At 37.0% G+C, this 12,043-nt stretch overlaps 1 protein-coding gene across 1 annotated transcript in view; it reads right to left on the bottom strand.

Annotated features, from left to right (window-relative positions):
• myo7aa (myosin VIIAa) overlaps window positions 1-4,697 on the bottom strand; it is a gene marked incomplete at its 5' end in the record, with an annotated part of 37,358 nt that extends 32,661 nt beyond the window's left edge. The window contains 4 exons of the mRNA XM_081373228.1: window positions 985-1,169; window positions 3,425-3,577; window positions 3,779-3,892; window positions 4,593-4,697. Coding sequence (XP_081229354.1) covers window positions 985-1,169; window positions 3,425-3,577; window positions 3,779-3,892; window positions 4,593-4,697 — 557 coding nt within the window. The remainder of the gene's footprint in view (window positions 1-984; window positions 1,170-3,424; window positions 3,578-3,778; window positions 3,893-4,592) is intronic.
• Between the last annotated feature and the right edge of the window lie 7,346 nt (window positions 4,698-12,043).

Genomic DNA, 12,043 nt, shown 5'->3' on the forward strand with positions numbered 1-12,043 from the left:
ATTCTTCAAAATATCTTCTTTTGTGTTCAGCAGAACATTTTGAGGGTGAGTAAATGATGACAGAATTTTCATTTTTGGGTGAACTATCCCTTTATGGTTGGGTTGTGTCTAGACTCTAGATGGTAAACCTTGTTCTGGGAAACTGATATGCACTTTCTGCTACCAAGGTTAGGAGTAGAAGTAGATATTTGAGATAAGTCCCAAATTTGGGACTAGAGTATATGGAAGCTTGTTTCCATCACAGAATAAAAAATAAGAAAGGTAATTATCTCACAATTCTGACTTTTTATCTCAGAATTGCGTGATATAAATTCGCAATTGCGAGATATAAAGTCAGAATTGCGTGATATAAAGTTGCAATTGTGTTATAAAGTCAGAATTGCGTGATATAAAGTCAGAATTGTGTGTTATAAAGTCAGAATTGTGATATATAAACTCGCAATTGCAAGAAATAAACTCACAATTCTGACTTTTTCTCAAAATTGCATGTTTTTATCTCGCAATTCTGACTTTAAAACATGCAATTGCAAATTTATATCACGCAATTCTGACTTTATATCTTGCAATTCTGACTTTATTTCTCAGAAGTGGGGTAGATGTAAACTCGCAATAGTGAGATAAAAAGTCGCAATTATCTTTTAAAATGTATTATTCTGTGGCGGAGACAAGCTTCCATAGTAGCACTGTCAACGGCATCAAAAATATTGTCCTGTACTTTAATCTGGTAGAAGTGAGATCAAAGTTGGCGTTAGGTTTAAAATGACCAGGGTAATGTATAGGTCGGGATCAGGATTGGCCTTGTGGTCATAATCAGGAATAAGGTAAGTCTTAGGGTTATAGGGTTAGGCTCAAGAAAAGGGTTTGGGTTAACCTGAAGATATCCAGTTCCTAAACAATAGATCGACAGACATAAGTCTTCCCATCAAGCTTTAATGGAAGCACTCACACCAAGCATTGCTAACAGAGTCTTACAGGTTTACGCACCTTATGATACAACACTGGTCTTTGTTGTTGCGTTGCATGTTGAAGTAACAGTTGTCAGCGATGGCAAAGATGTGTGGAGGCATCTCTCCGATCTTCTTATTGGTGTAGAGGCGAATCTGGTCTGCCGTATAGATGGGCAGCAGCTGATACGGGTTTACAGCCACTAAGATGGACCCGGTATAAGTCTACAAAGGATACAGAAATAGAGCTGAAGCAGAGGAACATGAGTGGATATGTTTGTTTCTTTGTTCTTTAATGGACCAAACGACGTAAAAATTAATAAAATATCCTCTTAGGAATGTAATTCTTGACATTACAACACTGCAGAATAATTATACAGTATAAGGTAAAAATAAACCACTTGTTTTTCTTTACTTTTGTGCAATATTGACACGTTAGTTCATGTAGAGGACATGCAGAAATCAACAGTCATGTTACGGCACAAGACAGACAGTCATATTGGTTACGAGGCAGAGTGAGTGAATATGACAATGAGAGGAGAGTGCACGGGCGTCTTGCTTTTCGGAGGGTGCTGTTACAGTGGGATGTATCAGTGTCCTGTTACCGCAGACCTCAGAGCCATGTTGAAATGGAGAATCGTAATGAAAACACACTCACTCAGAGTGAGGCAATGAACAGCGAGCAGCCATGCGTGTGAAAATGATGTTTGCATACTCACCCGACCACCACAGTTAGTCTTCATATAGAGAAAAAGAAGAGAAGAGAATATAACCAAAGCAAATAACTGAGGGGAGTTATTAAAGTGGAGTTACTAAAAACAGGGTAGATAAAGGCTCTTATGGATTTAATTAATGGAAAGGGGCAACAAACTGTTTTTGTCTTTGCGATGACCATAATGAAACAGAAATACCACATTATTTATTCCAATTATTATAATTTTTTTGACAATAGTTGTGTATAATATATTTGAAATTTATTTATTCATTTGGTTTTGAGCAACTGAGCAAATTAGTGGACCTGGATAATTATTTTGATTAATTTAACTCATAGAATAGGGCATCTTTCACAATGAATAACTGAAATATCCCATTATCAATTATTTTATATGTATATAGAGTACACATAGATTGGTTTAAACTAGTCTCACTGGCAACGCAAGATGGTGTTCTGCTGGTTTACCTGGTTGGCCAGCCTGCAAGTGTAAAACCCCTCTAAAACCAGAAAACCAGACTATTTTTCTGCTGTAATTTATAAAAAAAAGTATATATATAAACACTATATCGCCAAAAGTTTTGGGACATCTGCCTTTACATTAAGCTTAACTTTAATGACATCCCATTCTTAATCCATAGGGTTTAATATGGAGTTGGCCCTCCCTTTGCAGCTATAACAGCTTTAACTCTTCTGGAAGGCGCCATCTCCAAACTGTTCTCACAAAGTTGAGAGCATGAAATTGTCCAAAATGTCTCGGTATGCTGAAGCATTAAGAGTTCCTTTCACTGGAACTAAGGGGCCAAGCCCAACCCCTGAAAAACAACCCCACACCATAATCCCCCCTCCACCAAACTTTACACTTGGCACAATGCAGTCAGGCAAGTACCGTTCTCCTGTTAACCGCCAAACCCAGACTCGTCCATCGGATTGCCAGACAGAGAAGCGGGATTCGTCACTCCAGAGAACACGTCTCCACTGCTCTAGAGTCCAGTGGCGTGTGCTTTACACCACACTTGGTGATGTAAGGCTTGGATGCAGCTGCTCGGCCATAGAAACCCATTCCATGGAGCTCTTCTAGCTGTTCTTGAGCTAATCTGAAGGTCACGCGAAGTTTGGAGGTCTGTAGCGACTTCTGCGCACTGTGCGCCTCAGCATGCGCGGGCCCCGCTCTGTGATTTTACGTGGCCTACCACTTCGTAGCTGAGTTGCTGTTGTTCCCAATTGCTTCCACTTTGTTATAATATACAAAGTTAATATAATAACAGTTGACTGTGGAATATTTAGTAGTGTGGAAATTTCATGAATGATCTTATTGCACAGGTGGAAATCTATCAAGGTACCACGCTTGAATTCACTGAGCTCCTGAAAGCAACCTATTCTTTCACAGATGTTTGTAGAAGCTGTATGCATGCCTAGGTGCTTGATTTTATACAACTGTGGCCATGGAAGTGATTGGAACACCTGAATTCAATGATTTGTAGGGGTGTCCCAATATATAGTGTATATATATACACGAGTAACTGATTCAATTAGAGGACCTGCATCATTTTTTTTTCTTTCATTAATTTAATTTGATTCAGGTCATTCACATTTATACATTTATTAACTAATCTAAAACCTTCAAAATAGAAACCTATTCAAAACATACTTTCCATTAATCACAAAACTGCACCTCCACATCTGATGTGGAGTTTTGCATTAGTTCTATGTTTACGCAACAAAACATAGACCTTCAATACTTTGAATGTAAGACAGCAGGACTTACATAGATGAGATGTTCTCTGTAGCGGATGAGAAGGTTCCGGAGGATCCCCGCCTCATTCAGATCCCCCAGTCGAATCATGTCCTCCACCCCGTGGATGGAGGTGGGGTGCATCGGTTTGATGTTCGTGGCATTTTGGGGAGAGATCCAGTGTTCCTGAAAAGAATGCAGATCCATAGATTCAATGCAAAAGAAAAAAAAACCCACACCAAAGAACTTCAGGATAATTATTAGCTCCAAAGTCACGTGTCTAGTCTTTATATGAAATGAAACATATGTAATGCAAAAAATCATACAGATCAGCCAGAAGAAGAGCAGCTTTTCAGCCCAACAGATCAGCAATGATCAATAACTTACATTTCCTTCATCATCCAAGACTTGGATCTGACCAGAATCACAGAGCTTCACCACGGCTCCGATCGGGACCTCAAACTCCCGGCCTGTCTTCAGGTCCAGCCAGACATAGTCGCCCTGAAACACAATTCAGACCATCGGGCATCAGTGTTATTTTAGATTTGATTGGGATCCTATAGTTTTAATTAACATTTTAAATACATTTTTATTTTATTTAGTTAACATTTTTAAGTAGTAGTAGTCTAAATATTTTTTTGCATTTTTTATTCTGTTATTTTAGTACTTTAGTAATTAAAAGGAGAAATGTTGCCTTGGCAAAATAAGTTTAAGTTTTTTATATTTTACAGTACATGTTTATTTTATGGTTTTAGTTTCAGTTAATAACCCTGCATCACAGAGTTTATTATTTGTAAATGACATTAGTCTGACATCATCACTTCATTCAAAAACCGAAGACTGAGACGCTGTGACATCATCGGTGTATGATGCAACTCAAAAAGTACTGCAAACCTGCAAGTCTGATCACTTAGTAAAGAACCAGCACACCTCTCCTCAACAACATTTATGTATGCATTCATCAGATGCTTTTATCCAAGCAACTTGAAATAGAGAAACTTAATTACAATTAAATAAAACACATTTTTTGACAAATCATGCAGGACATCATGCACACACTGAACACACTTTATTACTTAGTGTTAGATCAAAATCAAACTGAATTCAAATGTAAATCCACCAAAATATACTGTAATTCCAACAAGACACCATTAAATGAATGGTAAGCATTTGCAAGTAACTGGCAACTCTCCACACATACCGGTAATAGAGTGCTGTGTTTGAACACAGTGTTGACATTTCGTACTAAGGCCCACTTTGCCTGATCCTTCTCGTAGAGTTCGACGTAATCCCGACGCTTGTACATCCTCACGAGATCAAACTCTAATCCATGCAAATGGCAAAACTCCAGACCGAGAACGTCTTGATATACCTCACACACATCCACACCCTCACTTCCTCAGCAGGTGTGTGAGCATTAAAACCAGCCGTCCAGAGACCCAGGATATCACAACAACAACAAAATGTTTCCTTTCCGGTCCGACAACAGGACAAAAATAATTGTAGAGACAAAAACAGGAGTCCAAGTTGTCTGCACTACGTCCTGAAACACACAAGCGTCTCCTCTAGGGCATCATTTGCACAAAGGAAACCAAATCTGAGGCCCAAAGCCTGATCCTGTGTGGATCGTTCCTCTCTGTATTTATTGCTCCGTTCACTTTCTTGTTCTTTAAGTCATTTTTTCTCTACTGCCTCACTGTCTCCACTCTTGCTTGTGTATATGTGTATGGTGTGTCTGTTCCTGTCTTTCAATTGAGGAAGGGCTGGTCATTGCATTGGGTGTGGAGGTGGATCCCCAGTTAATATGGAGCTTTTTAATTAACTAAATATCCCCAAAGGCAAATCAATACAGGTAGAGGGAGAACCCAACACCGTTTGGCCGCAGCTGTCACGTCTGAGAAGGCAGCATTGCCAGCCAGCATCGCTGATACAATCCTAGCAACGACACACGGCTGAATAATTCATGCCAAGACAACAACTGCATTGTTAGCTCACTCCTCCTCTCTGCCTTTCGTTATCAAACCTCCTAACAGACTATCAGAGGCTAAAACAAGAGCACTCTAGGAAAGAAATGTGGCTCACTTAAGTATTCATTGAAAAGCAAGACTTTGAAAGTCTGAGTGCAGAAACAGAAACTAAAAAATAATAGAGAAAATACTTTGTGAACATACAGTATACTGACAATACAGCTCTTATAGCAAGTGGTGTAAGATATAGATCAAATGTCACCAAACCAACTTGGGTTCCTATCTCAACTGCAAATCATTTCTATTAAATAATTGTCATATGATGATAGAAATGAGTTTGTATTGTTCATTTACACCGCAGCACAACTGTTTTCAACAAATGCTTTTGCTATAAGACAACAATAGCATTTACAAATGCTATTGTTCTTAGTTCATGTTAACATAGTTAACTAATGAACCTTATTGTAAAGTGTTACCAGAATGATTTCTGAAGGATCATGTGACACTCAAGACTGGAGTAATAATGCTGAAAATTCAGCTTTGCATCACAGGAATAAATTAGACTACATTTTAAAATATATGAAATATTTCATTGTTTTTAAATTATGATATCAATATATTTCATAATTTTTGCTCAAATAAATACAGCCTTCGTGAGCATAGAGAGACTTATTTCAAACACATCAAAAAGCTTACCCGACCACAGACTTTTGAATGCTTACATTCACACATAAAGAACAATCGCCGAAAATAATGAATTCTGGCTCAATGATTTCTGTTTGTCCAATCGAGTTCACATAGGTCTAATGCAACAAGATTTTCAAACTTTTATTATAAAGGTCTTTTTTAATCATTTGTGATTCTCTAATGGACAAAGCAAGTTTTTTAGTGACTATTTTGACTGGAATTTATTATTTATGACTTTTAAGGTATTGAGGCTGCAATAAAATAAAATAAAATAAAATAAATCACTATATGAGGCGCACAACATAAAACAAAGCTCCTGAAACAAAGCTCGGTCATTGGAAGAACATTTAGAAACTGGACCTCTAATTAAATATCCCAGTTGCTGATCCAGTTCAAATGAGATGAAAACATGGTGGTGAACATTTATAGCCGTGCAGGTGTATGAGACTGCAGCAGCGCAGGTAAATTATTCAGCAAGTGCAAACGATCAGCACGACAAGACGAATGACGTTTGTGTTAGTTAGATCATGCATTATCCCCGACAAACAATAATGCGGTAGGCTACTACAGTTACTACAATAGATGTAAAGGATGTGCGTCATAAAACACTCTGCAACCTAATCTGAAATGCATTAGTGAGCGGCAGCACAAACAATAAACAAAGAAGACTTGGAGCATCAGTTTCTTAACGTAGCCTAATGTAAACCAAAAACCCATCGAGTTTATGAGAGCTCATATAAGATAAGATCGCCCCCTCTTGGCAACAACCCTTATTTTGCAAAAAGGAAAGCATTTTGAATTTGTGAGGAGATAAAAACATTTAGAATTGAGTATATTCAACGCATTATCAAGTCCAGATTTTCATATTTTCTAGTCAGGCAATGCCAAACTGCTAACCCAGAACATGAGCAGTAATAGATGCTTGACTTGGCAAACACGAAAAATGACAGTAGCCTAAATCATATTGGTCTTGGCATTCAGTTTAAAATTTGGTCTGGATTGGTATTAATTAGCATTTAGATGACAAAATTAGGCAAAGGTCAAACAAAGGATAATTTATGTTCTAAAGGACAGCTGGTGTTTCTCTGCAACCACCATTAAAACGCCGCCAAATGTTCTGCCTCAGTGCACAGTGTCATTGCCAAACTGGAACATTACAGCATAATATTCATAAAACATGCCTAAGCAATTAAACCACTATTGCATTTAAACCATTAAACGCTCTCCTTATAAGCTGGTACTGTAAACCAGTGTAGATGTAAAGCATGTTTCCAGGGTTATGTTGTAGCTATCTGTCCTCTCACAACAACATGGACATGAACCTGGTGAATGCTGGTCTTATTCTCATTGCTCTGCATGCATGACTGCACTCACTCACTCACTCACTCACTCAGGGGGAGTGTCTGTTCTGTTGGCCCCACCCACTTCCAGTGGGTGGAGAATGAAACAGGTGATGTCATTGGATGGGCACTTAAAAGACTGGAATATTCGTACCTCAGACTGAGTGCATTCATTAATCAATGCTAATTAATTATGAGCCAGAAAAAGATTGTAATAATCAGTGTTGTTATTGTTAACTAAAACTATTAAAAATGGTTTTGATTCATTTTAAATAAAGCTGAAATAAAACATAAATAAAAACAAACTTAGAAGAATTAAATATATTTTATGAAATAAAATAGGTTGAAATACTAAAGTTACTCAAACTAAAACTGAATAAATTAAAGCTAAATAGATTTTTTCTAAAGAAAAAAATAATATGAAACCACGAAACAAAATTAAAACTAATACTGTATATATATATATATATATATATATATATAACTATAAAAAATGTACAACATGAATAAACACTATAATACTATATAAATAATACTAAAATAACATATACAAGGTGTTGCTCCATGAAATTCATGTAGTATCTTACAGTCACAAAGATTGTCAAGAACATAAGAAAGAAAGAAAAATATAAGTGTAAAATTATATTATATTTTGTGCATTTTGACATTATTTTCATAGTGATTAAGCACATTTTTCACCTAGATTCTCAGTCTCATCTTATGCTTTTGAGTTTTTTCCTCATTAATTTCAGTGATAATGCTCATTAGATTGCATTGTTTAAATGACATGATTTTTTAAATAAACAATATAAAGGCAGTACTACGGATGAATCAAGTATTTATTTAGAGTAACTGTCATTAAATTATGATATAAGAAGTCTTCAGAATATAATTTATTGTTTTTTTCCTGTAATTTTGGGATAAATTGGGAATGCTCTCATGAGATTCACCTTTTATGATTTCTTACTCACAGTCAATCCCACTTTTATAAATATAAGAAATATGTGGCATCTATTTTTTACGCTATTAAAAGTCCTATTTGCAACTAAACCATTAATGTCTTTAATCCCCAGCCTTACCTGTATTAATGTGAGATACTTGTAACTCAGTCTGCGCGTTCTCACATCCCTTTCCTGTGCTTTAGCCCCCTTCATCTCCATTGCAACCCCATTCCAAACACACTGTCCTGTTACGGCACCTGCTGACCGCTAACCCCTCGTTTCAGTCTGTGTTCTTTAAGGTGACATATCACTGCAACCATTCACTCCACTGTGACAGACAGAGGCGAGGTTCCCTCGTACCCCTGTGAATTTATCAGCCCATGAATGACCACTTTCTTGTCCTAAAAATGAGGTCCTGTCAGCAGTGATTAGAGACACAGAAAGGCAGATGAGACGAGTTCTGTGTTCTGTGTTCATGAGGTTTCCACTGCACTGGCAGATCCTAGACATGTAGAGCCAATGGACCAGCATGTTTCTAAAATAACCTACAAAAATAACCCTTGTTACTACAGTTGTAGTATTGAGACAGAGATTTGTAGATGTCAAAGTATTATATATAGCGCAAACCAAGCATTCAACTCTCCGTATTTGCACAAACATATTGTAAGTAATTATGAGACTTGTAAATAATTAAGAATTGTAAGATTGGGGCTAGTTGTCACATAGATATCTACAAGGTCTACAAGTAAACATTTTTTTTTTCAGTCAAAAAATCAACATTTTTGTATTAGCTGTGATAAAAAAAAAAACACTAACATATAATAAGTGAAGAGTCACTATTTACTATTTTTATAATTTTTTCATAAATGTCAGATAGGACAAGTTGTCACATTTGTTTTATATTTTGTAATTTCTGTTAGCCACAACAATGGACAATTGTTTAAAACATCAATTTATACAAAGTTCTGTCATGAAACTCTAGATGGCACAGGCTGATAGGTCCTTAACTCAATCTGCTTGCAATCACACCATGCTCTATAGGGCACAACTGATTGGTTCCTGCTGTATCAGTAACCAATGAGCTTGCTGATCAACCTTCAAATACTTGGTCAGCTTTGCTGTAGCAGTTTCAGCGTGCTTACAGAAACCCTCCACCTTCCCCAGCTCCACCTGTATAGATCTGCTATGGGTAATTCATGAACGCTATATTGTACAGCAGCAGCATGTCTTAAGCCGAGTTCACACTGAACAATTCTAGGGCCGATTTTCGCCGACAGGTTTTGGGAGATCGCCGACAAATGCCCGAAATCGTAGGCAAATCGGTGGTCGTTCACGTGAGTGACAATCACGCAGTGTGAATTATCAAAGACGCGATCTGAGAGAATCGCCGACGCCTGTGAGATATTTGGCATGCTAAATATCTGGACCTGTCGACTTTGTTCTTGGTTCCTTGTCACTTGTCGCGTGTGTTTGGTTGTGAAACGTAGTTTGCGGACCAGACAGAAGTTGTCGACGATTCTTTCTTTTGTAAGGTCATGCAGTGTGAAACCTCCTGTCGCCGATCCATCGCGCAGTGTGAACACAGCAGCAACTGAATGTTACCCCAGATAGTCACGCAGTGTGAAAAGTATTTTCCCGTCCCGTCCCGTATTTGCTCTTTAGCAGCAGCAAAAACAAACGGCAGCAGCAGCGTACCAGATCTATTCTGCCAAGACCAAACATATTAAAATTGTCATATCCATAAACACTCCGAGAGTTGTCATGCCAAAAATGTATTTACCTTTTTTCATTTTTTCATGTTTAATGAATCGATTTTACAAAATTTTTTCAGTTTCAATTTAGCTGAAAAGTATGGAAGCTTGTTTCCGCCACAAAATAAAAAAAATAAAAGATAATTGCGACTTTTTATCTCACTTTTGCTAGTTTACATCTCACAATTCTGACTTTATTTCTCAGAATTGCGAGATATAAAGTCAGAATTGCGTGAAATAAAGTCGCAATTGCGTGTTTTAAAGTCAGAATTGCGAGATATAAAGTCTGAAGTGCGTGAAATAAAGTCACAATTGCGTGTTATAAAGTCAGAATTCTGACTTTATAACACGCAATTGCAACTTTATATCACGCAATTCTGACTTTATATCTCAGAATTCTAACTTTATATCACGCAATTGGGAGATATAAAGTCAGAATTGTGAGATATAAACTATTCTAAGGTAAAAAAAAAAAAAAAGTCCGTCTTTTTTTTCCCCTTAGAATTGGACTTTATATCTCACAATTCTGAGAAAAGATGTCAGAATTGCGAGATATAAACTCGCAATTATGTGTTATAAAGTCAGAATTGCATGATATAAAGTCAGAATTCTGAGATATAAAGTCAGAATTGCGTGAAATAAAGTCAGAATTGCGAGATATAAAGTCAGAATTGCGTGAAATAAAGTCAGAATTCTGAGATATAAAGTCAGAATTGCGTGATATAAAGTCGCAATTGCGAGAAAAAAAGTCAGAATTCTGACTTTATAAGACGCAATTGCGCCTTTATATCTCGCAATTCTGACTTTATATCTCAGAATTCTGACTTTATTTCACGCAATTCTGACTTTATATCTCGCAATTCTGAGAAATAAAGTCAGAATTGCGAGATGTAAACTCGCAATTGTGAGATAAAAAGTCGCAATTATCTTTTAAAATGTTTTATTCAGTGGCGGAAACAAGCTTCCATAGAAAAGCCATTAATTAGCCAATAAAAAAAAAAAATATATATATATATATTTTTTTTTTTTTTTTTTTAAAGCATCAATAAACAGCAGGTATAAGGTGACAACTTACAACATGCCCTGCTATGGGGTGAATGTTTCTTATTCTTTTTTTAGTCCTGGTCCTTATCAGTGGTCCTTATTTGTGTTTATACAGAAACTGACCTTCACAAATAAGCCAACTCTGAGAAGTATTCATTGCAGTAAAAAGTGTGACAACCAGCCCCTGACTCGCCTACACCACTGTTTTGAACAGCTTTCTGCTAGTAATGAGCACTGGTAATGAGATTCAGGTGTTGAACTGAGTGAGAACACAATCTGTCATTTATCACAAAATGAGAGGGTCTTAAACTTAAGGGTCTTAGAACTTAACTCAAGAATCCAGACATGCAAACAACTTCTTTAACCCGAGCAGCACTAATAAAGAAGTAGCCTAAACGAGACAACACGCTGAAAGAACAATACAGATTGACAAATTACTAAGGGCAGAGGCAGAGTATATGGTACTGAGACCCTGATCAGATTAGAGATAATTAGTTAACAGCATTTACGTTCTCCGCTCCACTGAAGGAGCTTTATTTCTGGACCGAGTGTTTACATGTGTCTCAATGTCAAACCAGTGTTGTTCCCAACTGACCTCTACGGGCACCAAAGAACAAAACACATTCACAGCCAGCATGCAGAGGTGTAAAGAGTACCTGAAAACCACACTTGAGTAAAAGCGGTAACACTTTATTTTGATGGTCCCTTTTAACATTCTGTTGCCTATAAGTAACTTTGCAACGACATTTCAACTAGCAGTCATTAGAGTATTAATAGACGGTCTGCTTACTACCTTTTTATTTTGATGGTCCTCCAACAGATATTCTACTGAATATAAGTAACTTTGCAAGTACATGTCAACTTATTCTAGCCCTAACCCAACCAGTTAACCAATACTCCAATGAGAGTTAGTAGAAATGTA

Source organism: Scardinius erythrophthalmus (genome assembly GCF_964197995.2).
Source record: "Scardinius erythrophthalmus genome assembly, chromosome: 8".
Taxonomy (NCBI): domain Eukaryota; kingdom Metazoa; phylum Chordata; class Actinopteri; order Cypriniformes; family Leuciscidae; genus Scardinius; species Scardinius erythrophthalmus.